The sequence below is a fragment of the Apostichopus japonicus genome, chromosome 17 (assembly GCF_037975245.1).
Source record: "Apostichopus japonicus isolate 1M-3 chromosome 17, ASM3797524v1, whole genome shotgun sequence".
Lineage (NCBI taxonomy): Eukaryota > Metazoa > Echinodermata > Holothuroidea > Aspidochirotida > Stichopodidae > Apostichopus > Apostichopus japonicus.
Window position 1 is genome coordinate 27,727,363 of NC_092577.1, and position 19,018 is coordinate 27,746,380.

Here is a 19,018-nt window from a genome sequence, read left to right on the forward strand (position 1 = left end):
GTTGGCTGCAATTCATTAGCCTTATAATCTACAGCAGATCACAAGTAATTGAACCATTAGTTACAGGGCTGTTAAAGGCATTGAATACTCACCCCAAACCACGTGCGGCCATCTGAAAAAGTTAACTTTCCGTTGCTTTCAAGTGAGTTTTTCTTGTCGCTACAAAATGCAGACAGTAATGAAACGTGATCCCTTGTTATCTTTGATCTACACCTGAGATGTCCATCGTTGCTATGTACACTGTGCTGTGGGTATTGACCCTAGCTGCATGTAGTGACTGTACACTAGTGTCTAAGTACCGACGTTAGCAAGCTGTGTGTGTATTTTCTGGGATTGATGGTGGTGTCTTACACTTCTGTTACACCTCATTCGAAACTTGGTCAGATTACCAGCTTCAGACGTTTCTTTGTGCGCGAGTCTTCAATGCCTTTTAAAGCTCCTGTTTATCTTTAGTAACCAAGTGCTACTAAAATGATCAAATTTTGACTTCCTACAAGCATTATTTACTAATTGAGCATTACAGAGCGAGTGTTTTTCATCCACTTTAAACAATCAGTGGTCCAGGCACTTTTTTGTACCAATATTGAATTCATGTCACAAAGAAATTCACAAATAATTTAAAGTTCACTTTTAATTCACTATTTCAGTCCTAAAATACTGGAATTTGTTCAGGACAGTACATCATTAGTACTCAAAAGAACACTTATGTATTTGACTTCATATTGAGTAAATCATTTGTTTTAAAACAAGCAATTTCTCTTTTCTCCAAAGTTTTGGGCAGACCATAATCACTGCAATCCACACTTTAAAATTCCAGGGCTGAACTAAGTAGTAAAGTCAGTGTTGTAACCAGTCGTGACTAGGTCAATAATACCGAGTGATACCAATGACTTTATCACAATTTGCCCCATAGAGATAATACAGTGACTGCCTTGAGTGAAGCAAAATACTGGTAATGACTTGACTCAACCATAAATTGAAGTTACCTGGTCCAACTCAAGAAAGAAGTTTTAATTGACAGTGTCTCAAGATATACCAGATGTAGGATTGACAGTGTGCCAAAGACTGCCGGAGTGTGTAAAGGTTGTAACTAACATCAATCGGCTTAACAGCCTGTCACACTGCGGGATTGAATGCGACCAGATGTGACTTGACAGTCATAACGGGACATCGTAGGTAGGCAATGCTTATAACTGACTACATCAATCGGCTGAACAGCCTGTCACACTGCGGGATAGGATGTGACTTGACAGTCGTAACGGGACATTGTGGGTAGGCGGTGCTTGTAACTGACTACATTAATCGGCTTAACAGCCTGTCACACTGCGGGATTGAATGCGACCAGATGTGACTTGACTGTCGTAATGGGACATTGTGGGTAGACAGTGCTTGTAACTGACTACATTAATCGGCTTAACAGCCTGTCACAATGCGGGATTGAATGCGACCAGATGTGACTTGACAGTCATAACGGGACATCGTAGGTAGGCAATGCTTATAACTGACTACATCAATCGGCTCAACAGCCTGTCACACTGCGGGGTAGGATGTGACTTGACTGTGGTAACGGGACATTGTGGGTAGGCGGTGCTTGTAACTGACTACATTAATCGGCTCAACAGCCTGTCACACTGCGGGATTGAATGCGACCAGATGTGACTTGACTGTGGTAACGGGACATTGTGGGTAGGCGGTGCTTGTAACTGACTACATTAATCGGCTCAACAGCCTGTCACACTGCGGGATTGAATGCGACCAGATGTGACTTGACTGTGGTAACGGGACATTGTGGGTAGGCGGTGCTTGTAACTGACTACATTAATCGGCTCAACAGCCTGTCACACTGCGGGATTGAATGCGACCAGATGTGACTTGACTGTGGTAACGGGACATTGTGGGTAGGCGGTGCTTGTAACTGACTACATTAATCGGCTCAACAGCCTGTCACACTGCGGGATTGAATGCGACCAGATGTGACTTGACTGTGGTAACGGGACATTGTGGGTAGGCGGTGCTTGTAACTGACTACATTAATCGGCTCAACAGCCTGTCACACTGCGGGACTGAATGCGACCAGATGTGACTTGACTGTCGTAACGGGACATTGTAGGTAGGCTGTGCTTGTAACTTACTGATCAAGAGTTTAGCAGATTTAAGTCTCATCAGTGTTAGCCAATGCAAAAGACGTATCTTTTTGACAATATTCTCAATGCAAAAATGCAGTCTGCATATCGTCCTTACCGCAGCACCGAGACTGTCCTTTTGAAGGATCATAACGATATTTTATACACTTGATCATCGCAAGGAACTCTTTCTTGTACTCTAAGACTTCTCTGCGGCATTCGATACAATAGATGACGATCACCTTTGCTTTCGTCTATTCTCTCGCTATGGCATCTATGACACCGCTCTGAACTGGATATCTTCGGAACAAATCTGTTTACATTAATAATGTTACATCTGACTCTCACAATCTTTTTCTCACAATCCACTTGAACCTTCTTCCTGTAGCAGCTACAAAATTCTTTAAAAATGGGCAAATACTTCCCTGGACGGAGTACATGTTACAAAAATAAAGACAAAACAATCGAACTACACATATATTTTTAATTTATTTTTTGGAGACGAAAATTAAATACAGAACAAAACAATTTTTATTATGATTATCCTTTTTTTTAAAAGTTTTTTCTCCTTTTTTCATTAATAAGGACAGCCTGATTTCTTTGACCGATGGCGTTTCTTTTTACGCTTTTTAGGTTGTTTGGCCCGGTTCGCTTGCTCGGCCTTTTTCTTTCCTTCGATCTCATCAGCAAGTCTACAGGCCCTCTCCCATCTGAGCTGATAATCTGGTGTAGCTTCCTTCACCAGTAAGGTCCTGAAGCAGACAAGACACGAACTTCAAATAACTATCGTCAAAAATAATACATACTGTAAACTAACTTTAATTTCCGTTTCAATTATTCAAAATTCAAAAAACAGTACTGAGCGAAAAGAAAGTTAACGTAAGTTTCGTTACTATTTTCAAACTGTAACGGACATTTCTACCACGTGGTGAAACAGGAGATGTGCTAGGTTTCCTTGAAATTAACTAGGTATTTGATTCTGAAGGTTTATCTCGAAGAAATATCGTTTAGAAATTATGTTCCAGTTTTCTGTTTAGCGGGCAAGATTTGAATTTTCGTGACGTCAGAAATCGGCAAAAATTTGTGAGGTCACGGGGTCAGACTCCCAACTGTTAATGAATTGAAGAGAAACTACATAAGGTCCGTAGAAGTATAGCATACATTGAACCGAGTCCGCTTTTGAAATATTTTCTCTATTTTCTGTGACGAAGCGGAGCAAACGTTTTCCGAGATCATGATTTACTAGAATGTAAGACGTAAACCCACTTACGTGTACTCAGACAAGGTTTCATCGAAGGTTGACTTGAAGCCAAAGTCAGCCTCGTTTGTAGCAAACATATCGTTGACGTCCCAGCCTTCAACCTGCTGATAGATAAATTCCATAAACTTTGAATTTTCAACTTTTTGAGAAAGATTTCAATTGCAAAGTATTAATGGATCAGTTCGCAAATATTATATTAACTATTCATTCAACTGTATTCATAACTATTAAAAACGTCATCATTTGCAATATGAAAGAGGCACAAATAGAAGAAAAATGATAAAAAATAATCATAGTACTGAAAATATGAAATGTATTCATTACCATCCCCTTCCTTCGCCAATGTGACATGAAGAACACAAAGTTCCCTTTTGTCTTCTAATTAATTAATTTAACAGATTCGCGACACCTTTGACCATCATAGGAAAAATTATGTACAAGTATTGTCGGAGAAAAAAAACAAAAAAGTTTTTCGAATAATGGTAGAGCTTTTCTCGTCTATATATACCTGATCTAAATCGAGGCCAGGGTCAGTTACGTCTTTAAGCCCCGCCCACTTGACCAGTTGTTGTGGTCTCATTGGTTCGGCGTAAGGGAGTTTGGCAATATCTTCGTCAAAAAGGAAAGCTGTTGGGCCAAAAATTCAGTCGCATTATAAAGTAATGAATATTTATTAGAGAAGTGAAGACCGTAATGAAGGTTGGTGACGGTTCCATGCCTCAAAACAAGCTCATTTTCTTGTAAATTTCCTTTCTCAGGAATTTGTTTTGTCATTCCATTTTATTGTGTTTAAAACATTATGCATCTTCCTACAAGATAGAGTACAACAATATCGGAAACAAACAAAGCAATTGACATGAATAATAGTGATGTATAACCATACGAAATAAAGTTATTTAAGCTTACCCTGAGAACCTTCTTTCTCAACGTCTCTTTCATGGGACTTGCCCTGTCCAGTAGTGACGTCAGTCTGCTGTTGGTTGCAGCTATAAAGTACACAAATAATATAATATTGATAATAATAATAATAATAATGATGATGATGATGATGATGATAATAATAATAATAATAATAATCATAATAATCATCATAATAATCAGAAGTTATTTTTACGACGCTGAAGCGACCACAGATGTGGGAGAAATCCTCAATGGCTTATGGATTACAACTAACACATCGGGTGGCTTCCAATTCAACATTTAACTCACATTTGGAATCCTTTCAATTTAGAAAGTTATTTCAGATGGGAAAACCGTAGATTGCTCTAGGATGAACTTGAGCCACCTTACTATGACCCGGCCGGGTATCGAACAAGGAACCTCTCGATTGCTAAGCCTCATTGCTTCAAATGCCACCGCCTTTATCCACTCGGCCACAGCACCGGTATACCGTCGCTATTATAATTACAGGGCGCTAGCCATGTTTGATCCTTTCAGAAGGAGTCATTTCCCCACTATTTACTACTTCGATTAAATAGTAAATTGTGCAACCATTAAATAGCTGGTGTCTTGTCTTACCTTTCTCTGAGAGAAAAGATGTCATCACAAGATTGTTTCTCGCTGTCCACACTAACTGTTTCATCAGCGACAATCTGTCAACAAATGAAGGAAAGACATCCAGTTTCTTATTCGAAAAGTTTTAAAAGCGAACTCATTTTACAGTCATACATTTTATGGAACATAACTGTAATAACCGGTTGAGAGACTTGGTTTGCGTGGCTGCCTAAGAGCCGTGTAATAACTGTGATAATACCACACTACAGTTGGTAATGACTGACGAATACGCAGTTGCATATTATTAACCTTCTCATGTGTTTTCTTTTTATGCAGGTGTTATGAAAGAGTATTTAAAGTCTCAGTACGTGTTTGCCAAATTTAAACTTCGACCTTTCCAGCTTACTGGATATGAAGCTCAGTTAAAAATGACACTGTTCTATGCAATATCAATATTCATGAGTTGAATTGAGCTGAATAAAATTTGCCAGATTTTTTAACGAGTCCGTAGATTCTACAAATTTCAATCAATTTGCAAGCCCTGACGAACTGATCATGCGCCAATCAAATCTCTCTGTTTTGTTTACGACCGTAATACCTAGGACTACTTTTAATTTCGTGGCTAGCCTGTCTTAGGCTATAGGTCCCTTCTCTTGAGTAGTATCTTTGTCTCGGTCTTACCAATGTAGCTTGCAGAATTGTGTCATTTCCTTCCATTGCAATGAATAAACAGGTGTTTTTAGACGTTTCCTCCGTGTAATTGTAAAAAAAGTGGACAATACGAGTATAGGGCTGTCTTGATCTGGCCGCATGTGTAGACTATTTTGTTTACATTTGTGAAATGAACATGCTGACATAGGCGGTCGCGGTGATTTTACGGTAAATCGTTCGCACCATAAGGGCAACAGCAAATAAATTTCTTTCTTTCGATTGCGACAGCTTTTCTCCAACCCACCTGGTCAGAGTGCATTTAGAATAAGAAACACCGAATCTACTTTGGAAGTTTGTTTACCGAAATTCATCAGTAAACGGGTATTGAGACTTTAAAAGAACAACTCATATTTCAAAGATGTCCTCACCTGTGTTTGAACACCATCAGAGCCATCAAGGAGCTCTGCATGGATGTTGAGGACTCTAAGTTTGATGTATTCTACGTAAATGAGGGCAGCAGATGGAGACTGGAACATCCGGGCAATGTCACAGGCAACTAAATCAAAATAGAAGTTACATAATGGACTGACATTAACAACATATTTCATTGTGTTGGTGTAATGTTCTGCTCAAATCAATCAGTCATTTTTTTTTCTGTCATCTTAGGCGATATAGCTCTTACACAAACTGACGACTTCAGAATTTAAGTATTCTTATTAACTTGATAGGATGTTGCCTCACCTGTGAGGTCAAGGGTCAATAGATGAAAGAAGCTGCGAGGTCTATAAACCACAACTTCCAGTCCTGTAGGTGGATAATCGTTGATGTGTCCAGGACGGGTGGTTTGTGATGCATGGACAGCAGCAAGCATGGTTTGAAACACGCGAGCAAGGTCACATGCAGCTATTGGAAAGACAAGAGAGAATTGATTGCCAAATGGGCACGTTAAGATGTCAGTGGAATTAAAGAATATATAATAATGATATAAAGTCATCTTGGGGTTTTATTTGTCTCACTAGAACAGCACATAGACGAGGCAGAGTTTATCTATTAAAATTTATCATATTGTAAATCGAAGTATATTTTAAATTCGAGGAATAACTGATGATTTGTGAAAATATCAGCGACAATCAACGATGTTTGAATTACTATCCAACTTTCGCCCAATCTCTTCCGTACCCCAAACTCCATCCCCTTTCAACCCCCCCCCCACCTCCACCCCCTCCTCCACGTTGTACTATCCCATGGGCAACATTCAAACATAATAGGACAACTCACCGGTAACATCAATCCGAAGGTTCAGTAAACTGGCCGGTGGTCGATAAAGAACAAGTTCCTTTCCGGTCTTCTGTTTATCGCTACAACAAAATCAAAACATACCTGATTAATAAATGCACGGTTTAGGTAAAGAAGTTCGATATAGCAGAACAGTATGTAAATTGTTATGAAGGAAGCAAATGCCAATTGAAAGTACTCACGTGGTCAAGGTCATTCCAAGGTCAGTGGTTGATTGAGAAATATCAAAGAGGCAGATGAGGACATTCCTTACGGTAGTCTGGTCCTGTCCAAGAGGAAAACAAAATAGTTGAAGATGAAACAGACAAATCCATTCTATCACTTGTAACTGCAAGTTACTTACAAATTTACCGACCTGACGAGAGAGTGATCAAGGAGTACTGCTTCGGGGGCTAGGGTTAATTAGGGGCACTGGAAAATTATGGAAGATACCCGGGAAAATAATGGATAAAGAATGGTCACTGTATGCTCATTTCGGAAGATATCTTAATTAGGGGTCCGGTGTCGTGAGAGCTGTCGCCAGCGGCTATTAGACCTGGCTCTCTGCACCTTCGGATTATATAGGGCTCAAACTACAATGGAGGAAGTTTCTTCTTATACAGCCCATAATAACAACATTTTCTTTACTCTTTTTTTTTTGGATAACATTTACATATGACAATACCCATTACCAGGGTGTCTATCCGGCTTATAAAATATATGTGACATTATACCAGGGTGTCTATCCCGGCCTATATAGTATATGTGTAACATTACCAGGGTGTCTATCCCGGCCTATATAATATATGTGTGACATTACCAGGGTGTCTATCCCGGCCTATATAATATATGTGTGACATTACCAGGAGGTCTATCCGGCTTATAAAATATATGTGACATTACCAAGGTGTCTATCCCGGCCTATATAATATATGTGTGACATAACCAGAGTGTCTATCCCGGCCTATATAATATATGTGTGACATTACCATGGTGTCTATCCGGCCTATATTATATATGTGTGACATTACCAGGGTGTCTATCCCGGCCTATATAATATATGTGTGACATTACCAGAGTGTCTATCCCGGCCTATATAATATATGTGTGACATTACCAGGGTGTCTATCCGGCCTATATAATATATGTGTGACATTACCAGGGTGTCTATCCGGCCTATATAATATATGTGTGACATTACCATGGTCTTATGAAGATCCTGAGATGTTGTTCTTGTCTGCATCTTGTTGATCTTCTCCAGATAACGAAGGATTTTTCTTATTTGCTGATCACGAATCCTCTCTACAAGTTTTGAATAACAAAGTTATGGAAGAGTTTATGTGAACAGGTTCTGTTTTATAGAACATAACTTACTGTGGATGGGATGGAGAAGGGGGGGGGGTGGAATAGATGAAAGCCAGGTTGTCACCAAATGCTTGTACAATATTTATTAACAGAAATCACAGAAATAGAAGCCATGCTCTTATAACCAAATCATCTACAATGGATATGAAATATTTTTCAAATGTTACTTTACGGACGAATCAATTTGGTCATTAACGGAGATCTCGTATACATGTTATATAGCGATCTCTTCTTTAAATGGTTGTTTTAAGCTCTATAGCATTCAGGCGACAGAGACTGTTCCTCGAGTTAAAATGCTTGACTGAAATGTTCCGATTGATTCAGTGTACCATTTTAAACGATACAGATTCTGAACAACTTGGAATATATACAACATATACAATATATACAATATGTACAATGTATACAATATCTTATTAGTTATGTTGTAATCCATTGATGTGAAGAAGACAATATATATATATATATATATATATATATATACGTATATATATATATATATATATATGTACGTATATCAAATAACCAAGACATAAAGTAAACTAAATAAGATATATAACTCACTGACTAGATCATTTTAACTAACCTCGTCGGTTCTGACGCCGCAGTTTTCTTATCAACCTAGTCATAGTCTTCCAGGAGCCGTTTTCTTTAAAAACCAAAACCAAATCAAATATGACGACAAGCACATTATGCCTGCAGAGCGAGTGATACAATGCCACATGTTGTATGACAATAGTGTACATATTATCTAGGAGATATGTAATCCTATTAAAACCGTACGTAATCCAAACGCTGGATTAATCCATTACCTACGAGGCGGCTATATTTTGAAAGTTGGGAGCAGCTGCGCAACTATTAACAAAGGGTCCGGGCCAAAGATAAGTTGGGCTACTAAAACAGGGTTCGGGTCCGGGCTTCGCCCCTCACTTTGGGAATCAAGTAGGCTATGCTAGCCTTATTCAGTTCTACCAGGTAATGTTCGAATGGGACATCGATTCCGAGAACGGGCATATAGCCCTTCCGTAAAATTATCAGGCGATAAAATAATATGAACACAGCCAGGATTGTTTACATATTGCTTATGCTATAATCATGATACAAAAGGCATCACCGGTTCCAACCCTTCCGCCTGCCCCCACCCCCACCAACCCCACTCCCTCCTCCTCCCACCGTGGATGTGGACTATTTCTTATAATATTTACAAGGGAATACTTCCTGTTTATATCGGAGACAGCAAACATCGATCTTGCTTCATTAACATATTCTGTTAACATAGCGATACAAATTTATGAAAATAGGTGCAAGTACTCACTGACTCCATTTAGCCATTCTCGGATGATGTTGATAAATCCTTCAACGAGAAATGGCAGAAAGATCAGAAATAGTTTAAGAGATAGTAGCATGGTTAAAGCTCTTCGAGATAATAACACAACTGGATCGCTGTATGTATCAATATGAAGTGATTGTGCGGTACGTGGTAAGTTTACTGTAAACAAAACAATATTGGTTTTATTTGTTACGCAATAGGATATAGGTATACGCATCTACGCGTTGTAAGAACGCAATTCGTGTTATTTATAGAACGCAGAGCGCATCTGGACGTTCTTGACTGTGTGACAAAGAGGCAGATGAGGACATTCCTTACGGTAGTCTGGTCCTGTCCAAGAGGAAAAGATGAAACAGACCCATCCATTTTATCACTTAACTGTAACCAGGGAGTTTTTTCCATAACAACTCCCTACTGTAACTGCAAGTTACAAATTTACCGACCTGACGAGAGAGTGTTCAAAGAGTACATATACATACTTATACCGCAAAGCGTTAACACGCTATAACAGATAGGCCTACGTGATTTACAACATTGGTGGACTGTTTTATAGATGGATGCGCGCAGACGCGTCACATGTAGTGGTTTCGATGACGCTCGTGGGCTGTTGCTTAGCATCTTTACGTCCGTAAACAAGACGGACTGTTTCTAATCGCTTTAGTTTATAAGGATAGTCATCGACTTGCAGCAGCGCAACGATATGTGCGCATGCGTCGCGAAGTCAAAATACATTTCTTTTAGCATTATCGTCGCAAACCACGGGTTATGTACCCGTTGTTGTGCCTTGACCAGTGAAACACTTAGTGATATTTGACATCATCGATTATATAATATGTGGCTGGCCTATATATATATTTCATGGAAATATTAGGGAGGGAATGTAAGCCCCCATATGTAATTGTCAGCTCTTTCATCAAGTTCACGAAATTTTTCCGGATTACAAATAAGGCTTCCGGACGTTGAAGTTTTGGCTTTTTCCTTAAAAATTTCGAAATGTCGAAAATGTCGAAAGTTTGAAGGAAACACCGAAATCATTCAACAGTTTAATTGGACCTTTCTTTATGCCCTCATACACTCTACTTCTTTATATAGTAGCACCTAACTATGTAATTATCCCGAATTTTCAAAAAAGTTGATATTTTGAGATTAAAATAGTCTGCTGACCATTTTGAGATAAAACGTTCCAATTTCAAGGAATATATCGAAAAATTTTTGAAATATATCAGGATTTAAATTTGTGTCATGAGTGTGTCATTTTGTCTAGTCATGATGACAAAGTGTTGCCAGGAGGTGGAAAAATGGCTCTTCTCTTAGCAATTCTTTTTTTCTCTATTCATTTTTACCTTCTTTCATTTCAAGCTAAATTTACACACTTGACACTGAAGAATGAAAGCATAACTTATTAGGTACATGCTCAGAAATTCAACATGTTCGATCCACCATTATTTTGTGAAGCCCAACTTTATAACGGAAAATAGGTACTGCAATAAATAATAGGCTAAGTCTATAAAAATCAAAGCAAATGAGAATCGGTCTGTAATATTTTGATTTTGTTCAAGCCATCACCTTTGTCTGTCAAAGAACTTTTAAGTTGCTATTTCCCTGCAGGGTGGAATAAACATGTTTTTACCTTTTGGAGGGTATGTCGTTCATCTCTATCACATAGACACCTGATGATGGTTGGTGTGCTTCTGCTACCTTAACTAAGACTCTTCTAAGATGGGTAAATATATTATTAGAGAATTATTTTGTATACAAGCATTAACATATGCCAGTAGCAGCGGCAAATAAGGTATAGGAGGCTGAAATTTTATGGAAACAGCCAGATGCGATTGAAGGATCGTGTGGAGGAGGGGGCATTCCCGCCCTCCCTCCTTGCGCACGCCATTGGAGTTTAGTGCTGTTGCCAGATAATGGTACCGCTTGGAACCATATCGTGACCGGGTTTGCGTTACTTTGACCAAACAGCGTAATACAAAAACATTACTGGATCTATTCACTTGTACAAATAACGAATTGTAAACGAATTTAATTTTCAGTCTTCTATTTTGCTCATTTGGAACCCATGAAAGGGGTTTTCTTATATAATCGTCCCTGGTCCTACCGATGGAATACCATTACACGGTGCTTTTTCAGGGACCGTAAGTTTCCTTGATGAGGTCGAGTTTGATTTCCCAGATTGCGAGAAAATATGCTACCAAATTAGATTTTGCAGCAAATGATAATAATGAAAGCAAATGATCCTCACCGACGTACCTCAAGTAAGAGTAAATTAATCTCCATATGCTTAACGTCTTTTTAAAATTTTATATATACATCAATTGAATGTTTCATACGTGTTACCGAAGCCGATTAAAGAGCTAAACGTTCACTGTGAAGTCTCGACTGCTCATATAGAGTAAATACGGAAGCGTAGAAGGGACATTGCATTGACTAGGTAACGGATCTCGTCAATGCAACAATTTTCTGCAAATTGACGAGTTGCACACTTACTACCATCTCGACAAAACGACAAAATTCAGAAAATTGACGTTTTGAAGAGATAACGGATCTCGTCAATTTGCAGAAAGTTGTTGCATTGACGAGATCCGTTATCTCGTCAAAACGTCAATTTTCTGAATTTTGTCGTTTTATCGAGATGGTAGTAAGTGTGCAACTCGTCAATTTGCAGAAAATTGCTGCATTGACGAGATCCGTTATCTCATCAAAACGTCAATTTTCTGATTTTTGTCACGTTACCATCTCGACAACTCGTCAATTTGCAGATAATTGTCGTTTTGTCAAGTTGGTAACGCGTCAATGCAATGTCCCTTCTACGCTTCCGTATGTAAACATATTGTCGTACAGGTTTGAGAAGTAAGAAAGCAAATGGACCACGTGAATGGCATTAATATCCATTGTTATGAATTTGTTTTAAATAAGGCAGATGTGGTTCGTCATTGAGTATCGATAAAGTCCATTAGTGAGTTACGTGTTCGACATAATGGGGAATACTTGGTATTCCATTAATGGCAGTTATCTTCATCTGTTCATTTGTCATCCGAATGTAGTTCATTGAAATAGAATAAAGAACAAGGAATCGGATAATATTCTTCCGAGATCAAACTAGTTTTATCCTGAATCGTGTACAACTAACAGATCGAACGAAGAGTTGAAGACATTCCCGAAGATCATGTGTAGTATCTGTTCCCTTTCGAGGAAAATTGTGATACACACCCCACGATGATCACACAGTCTCGATGCAAGGGGCCTGGGGTTGAGAGCGGATCAGACGTACGGTAGTTTGGTTTTCGTGCCCAGGTTCTTTCTTGGGTGACTTTTCTTAAAAGTCTCCCCGGTATTCAATCATGGGAGAATGATCGACAGATAGATTTTGCTGACACTTTATAACTCAATTAAATAATGAATAAGGCAGAATTTTAGTTTTGTTATGTTATAATACAAAACAAAACAGACAACTTTGAGTCCAATAATGTTTCTGTAGCTATTCCAGTATTTTTCAAGATATGTTTCGTTAAAGATACTTATTTCTGGAATATTCGTTTAGGCTAACTTGATGGTGACGTCGGCTCCTCATGGTAGTTCTTATAGTTAATGTTAATCCGTTGGTTTTGAGGTCAACCAGAACACGTTCGTTAAACTTCATTTAAGCAACAGAGCACCCTTGGATGGCATTCACCACCATTTGTCCTTAATAAATTTGTAATAATTTGCAATTGCATCAGGTCTGGCACCGTACATCGTAGAGGCAAACCAGAATAAATTCAATACATCCGAGACTCTGGACTTCATCTCTACAATAGCCTTTCGTACAGCTGATGGCCCAACGTACCGAAATCCAGTCCTGCCACTTCCAAAGACAGAGCCAACCAACATCCTGAAGAAGGCCAATGACTGGATATTCTTGATGGATGAGGAACACAAGCAAATAGTGTTCCCTCCAGAAATTACTGAGACCGCTAAGAGACCAGATATCACCATCTTCTCTAAGAAAACAAAGAATGTTATCATCATAGAGCTTACAGTTCCTATGGAGGAGAATCTGGCAAATGCATATGCTAGAAAGAAGTGTAAATACCAAGACCTAGTGGCTGACTGCGAGAGCAGAGGATGGTCTACATACTACTTTCCGATAGAAGTAGGAAGCAGAGGCTTTTGCAACACATCAGTCAACAAATGTCTTGCATCCTTGGGCATCCCTAAAGGAAAGAAGAAGGCTATAACCGATACAGCAGCCAATATCACACTCAGAGCGAGCTACATCATCTGGCTATGCAGAAACTCAAAGGCATTCAGACAGATGGAGCTACAAACAACACCAGCAATTTGCTCTGAGGGAAGTGGGATGGTTGAGCGCTCATAAAACCAGGTTTAACCCACCAAAGTCTGGTGCCAAGTCCAGAGACCTTAGAGCAAACTAATCTAGACAGAGATATTCTGCATAAGGTGAATTTTTCCCTACTAAGTCACCTTCACAGAGTGATGTACCAGGAGTGCTTATCTTCAAACGGATAAAAATAGGCTCCGAAGGTGACAGCGCTGGTGTTCTACCAATGAACTATTCCTGTCATTTGAGACCATATAATCTTAATTTTTTCCCATTGAGTTTTGTAGTGCACCTGAGGAACCAGTCCGATGGGCTGTGTACTAAACTAAAAGGACCAGTCACTTTAACTAGTGAACCTCAACTGTTTAAAGGGTCATTCCAAAAACAACAAAAAATAAGTAATTGTGTTATAGGAATACAACCCTAGCTAGACTGCGAGCAATGGTTGTTTAAGGTCCACGGCATATGAAAGTTAATTTTGTTCCTGAAGTTATCAAAACACAATACGTGTTTTTTTTTTTTTTTTGAATCTCAAACAAATTTCTTAAGAATCACTGTTTCCGAAACTACCTACTATCCGGTATGAGAATTTGCTACAACACTATGGCTTAGAGTGTGGCTTAGAGTTGGACCATATTGGACCTTAGAGTCGGAGTGTTAGCTCAGTGGTTAACGCCGGTGCCTTTCAATCATAAGATGCCCGGTTCGAGTCACTCCCAGATTAATGTATGTCGTCCAGTTACAGAGTTGTTGACAATTAACAATTCATAATCATGGACGTTAAATATGAATGTAAGAGACTGGCTTCGGTCAGCTTCCGGCTTTGATAAGCCAATGAGGCTTCTTCGCGAGTTCCTGCTTGCAGGAGGATCTAATATACATACATACATACATATTGACACTTTTGTTTCTTGCAAAAGTGATATAGATTGAATTCTATGTATGTTAACTTTTTTATCTCATGGTCTTGCTGGCTTGTATGTCTCTGGCATTGTAACGAATATAATGCTTGTTTTGGTGTAGGTAGTGTAAATCTTTGCCAACACATTTATGTCAAACAATGAGTTTAATTAAGTTCCTGCAAACCCTTGTGAACCGCATGACTGTTTGAATGTTTTGCTGACTTACCACAAATAACCCATTGCAATAGAATTCATTCACCTTCAGAGTGACAAGATAAAAAAAACGGCTTTTAAGGAATTCGATGGCGCTAGTTTGAAACAGGGTGTTTTTTTTAATACAAAATAATTATATGGCTCTTAAAGGCATCCGTAGATTCACTTTTAGGAGAATAGCGCCTCATCAGGCCACGTATTCAGTGGACGGTGGCTGCAAGCATGCCGGTCGCAGAGATGTCACCACCTCTGGCCAAAGGCAAGGATTCACGCACGCCACCTAGTACGCTTCTGGTCGATTTGACCGACCCTCTGCGCATCCTCCCGGGTTCTTTTGCGACAACAAGGGAGACATGGCACGAGATCCTAAGCCACAAAAAGTACCATACCTACAGCCAAAGGTATTATCGCCAGAGGCCTGTCTTGAACCCTAGCCACGATTTACACGACCGACGAGGAATGAGTCTTTCGTCACCCTCTTAACAGCATCGGCCACCACGTTAGCTAGTAAATTATGTGGTTGAATTAATATATCAAGACTTCAGCGTCGACTACTGAAAGAGAAAAAGAAATTTATAACGTGTATAACCAACCATTGATGGAGTCGAACTCAAGTTTCATCGGGTTACCAGTCCACTGCTCTACCATCTGAGCCACTAGACGAGTTAACTTACTTCGAGCTTAATTTGATATTGTTGGTTGGATACAATCTATTGGTAACAGTGAACGACACTGCTTTCAACGAAATCTCTATTCATCCTGTTTTACTCTCATTAGAACAACATATCTGAATATATTTATTAACAAGAAGCTCACGCTTGTCTTTGTTTACATTGCAGCAAGCAGTAAGAATGTCGCTTCCTTCCAAGACGTTAATGTACAATAGGCTTATGCCCTGATACTATCGATGACTTCGAAGCAAGCAGTAAAAGACAAACGGATTCCGTGAAATCTTCTTATTCACAAAAGGCTGCTTAAGATTATGCTCGTAAGAGAGGTCTTGTTGTAAGTTGTCTCCCTTTACAACTATATTCTATGCAGACGATCATGAACTGGAGTAAGCCTGAAATTTCAACAAACAATGCCTATTCACATTTCAGTACCGTTTTGATTGAGGAAGGGACAATGCTTATTAAGTCAAACACTTTAACTTCAACAGACTAATCTTATTTAGGGATCTGAATGGCTGGAAATAGCACGGTTATTCGAAACCCGAAACAGGATTCATAGGGTTTTGAGTTTATGCAAGTAGATTTGGAAAACACGGGGATCGGGAATTCGTCAACTACAAGACTTTGTTTAGTCCGCAGTGACTTGATGTGCTTTTTTATCCTCTGAAACTGCGGCATTTGCGTGGATAGGACCCACCCCCCGCCCAAGCCCCCAAATGACTCCAAAATGTTCCACACATATACAGAAGTGTGTATTTAGCTTAATACAAAATATTAGAATCATCTTTATAAATATCAAATTTTGATCTATTAACAGCCAACTTGATCACGCCGTTTACAATTGTTGCATTTTGAAAGACTGAATGGTAATGAGGAAGGGACGGTGACGAGGACGGGGTTTGGATGTTTCAATAGCTTTTATATGTGCAATACAAGTCAACACTATGACATGGTCGACTACATCAACAGCTATAATCACTCATATAAAACATAAGTTATAGGAGGCCATAGCATCCCTTTCATGGTCATAGCTACCCGCCCTTCACCGCCGCCCCCCCCCCCTTCCCGGTATACCATTTGCCGGTACGTAACTGAACCATGAACATTGTATATTAGATTTCTATGACAATGAAATATTTATTTGCATAAGTTTCCGATGAACGGAATACAGATAAAGTTTCCTCTTTCTTCTGCTGATTTGAAAAGTGTATTTGAATCGCCTCTCATATAGAGTATGGGTTTGAAAATTAATCCAAAACGCATCCAGAACTCTGCTTTACTTTCACTTCATCACCTGACCATATTTATTCATGCAACTTTATTGAATCTTGAAAAAACATCATGTTACAGAGTATTCTTTGAGCTGTTGTAAGTCTGAATCAAAAGGAAGGAATAAACCAATGAGAACATGTGAACTATCGAAACATTCTTTGCATTTCCTTTCAAGTGGTTGGAAGATTAGAGAATATGTTGATCCAAGAATTATACTCCATGAAATGGGAGGAATGCTAAAAGGGAAATCATTCTTGTAAGAAATTCCAACTGAAAATAAACACTATATGCAATCATAAAAGAGCTTTACATGCTGCTTGATTCTTTCTATGGATTTACTCAAGGAGGATGCCGTATACACTCTTAAATGACATGTTCAATAATTGTATGTAACAATTACTGTCTCAAAAACAAAGAAGATATTTACTTATTTATTTCGGATATGCGAATGGTTCCGTTTGTTTTGACTCCCTACTGACACAATCGGCAAGAATGGCTTCATTATCAATGAGTATATGTTGATTCCCTTCCGCCCTGCCATCCCCCACACCCTCCCCATCACTCCCTTCTCACACTCGAATACAACTGTACTCTGTTTTACATCCATGCATAAACTTGATACTTTCTAATAAACGAGGATCAAGTTAAACTCATTTGGATTACTACGGTACGTCCGAGTCTTTAACAGTGGCCGTTTGGTACACAAAGACTGCAAAATTTGCATTTTGCTACCTCACGTGACCTTTCATGTATTTCTTGCCGAAAACATGGATTTTTGAGATGACATGCATGTTCATATATTTGATTTACATTCGAACACGTGCACTTACGTAGAGCGAAATTTACATAGCATCGCCATGTTAATCTTATGCTAAGCGTACATAATAATAAAAAAAGACTACAAAAAACTTTGAGGTTTCGACTGAGTTCGATCGATAGTTTTATATATACATTTTTATTATATATTTACCTAGCTTGCTCAACAGCCTTTATTTTTCATGGAAGAAAAATTACCGGTTTCAAAACTCTGGACATACAATCAGCGTCCATAGCCTAGTGGTTAGGGTGTCTGCGTACAGAGCGGGATGACCGGGTTCGAATCCCGGTAGAGGCTGGAAGATTTTTCACTGTTCTTGATTTTCCAACTCATTACGATTTTCATTTATATATATTCATATGTCTTTGTCGTTTACCCTTATTTCATTAACATAAAGTCTGTTCAAAGTATCTCTTTCGAGATTTGGCTTTAGGAATCACAAATGATTTTCGAGTTGGTTAGCATCATGTTTCATCTCTAGAGTAAGGCAAATATGTCACCAAAAACAGGACGATAGTATCGTTTGATACAGGTGACAAACGCCTACAGTGGAATTACCACCTTCCTTACCCGTTCAAAACTCTGGACATACAATCAGTGTTCATTGATTTTCCAACTCATTTTTATTTTCATTTATATATATATATATATATATATATATATATATATATATATATATATATATATATATATATATTCATTAATTTAAATGTATATATATATATATATATAAATATATATATATATATTTAAATGTATATATATATATATATATATATTCATTAATTTAAATGTATATATATATATATATAAATATATATATATATATTTAAATGTATATATATATATATATATATATATATATATATATATATATATATATATATATATATATATATATAAATATATATATATATATAAATAAATACATATATATAATAGAACTTGTAATGAAAATCAAGAACAGTGAAGAAACTTCTAGCCTCCACACGGATTCGAACTATATATAAACATGCTGCTACAATACCGCTGTGGTACATTTAATGTTACGTATACCATTAATAAAAGAACTGTCATTAACAAAGACAAACACAAGGGCGGCGGAATCACTTTTAATCTGGGGGGGGGGGGCACCGACATCAAAGGGCACTTTGCAGAAATTCGATTGGACTGATGCAGCCTTATATTTAGTACCCTTTATAACTCTTATTTTACTATCTTATTTGCGTATACACATCACTCCATCAACGCCCCCCCCCCCCCCCAAGGAAAATATGCATACTAGCACTGCAATATCCAATGTGCAAATTGGGAAAC

General features: G+C 38.4%; 1 protein-coding gene across 5 annotated transcripts; it reads right to left on the reverse strand.

The window, feature by feature from the left end:
- Positions 1 to 2,640: 2,640 nt before the first annotated feature.
- LOC139984900 (uncharacterized) lies at positions 2,641 to 16,571 on the reverse strand. Of its 5 annotated transcripts, none has more exons than XM_071999024.1 (13): positions 15,535 to 16,571; positions 9,485 to 9,523; positions 8,756 to 8,818; positions 8,006 to 8,106; positions 7,008 to 7,090; positions 6,808 to 6,887; positions 6,271 to 6,432; positions 5,958 to 6,085; positions 4,903 to 4,976; positions 4,291 to 4,370; positions 3,893 to 4,011; positions 3,394 to 3,488; positions 2,647 to 2,875 (listed from the first exon to the last, which is right to left on the reverse strand). In XM_071999024.1, exons 1-13 carry the CDS (start codon positions 15,587 to 15,589, stop codon positions 2,701 to 2,703), a joined length of 1,254 nt encoding a protein of 417 aa, XP_071855125.1. In that variant the 5' UTR covers positions 15,590 to 16,571; the 3' UTR covers positions 2,647 to 2,700. The 5 variants fall into 5 exon arrangements, with proteins under 5 accessions (XP_071855124.1, XP_071855125.1, XP_071855123.1 ...); XM_071999025.1 differs by lacking the exon at positions 15,535 to 16,571 and adding an exon at positions 15,331 to 15,496 and having other exon boundaries at positions 2,650 to 2,875; XM_071999027.1 differs by lacking the exon at positions 15,535 to 16,571 and adding an exon at positions 11,130 to 11,158 and having other exon boundaries at positions 2,650 to 2,875.
- Between the last annotated feature and the right edge of the window lie 2,447 nt (positions 16,572 to 19,018).

Coding starts and splice junctions, on each gene's coding strand:
- LOC139984900 (XM_071999022.1), bottom strand. CDS start 9,716: ATGCGTATACCTATATCCTATTGCGTAACAAATAAAACCAATATTGTT. Junction 6,433..6,807: donor CCTTCGGATTGATGTTACCG/GTGAGTTGTCCT, acceptor TCTTTCCAATAG/CTGCATGTGACCTTGCTCGC. Junction 6,086..6,270: donor ATTGACCCTTGACCTCACAG/GTGAGGCAACAT, acceptor ATTTTGATTTAG/TTGCCTGTGACATTGCCCGG.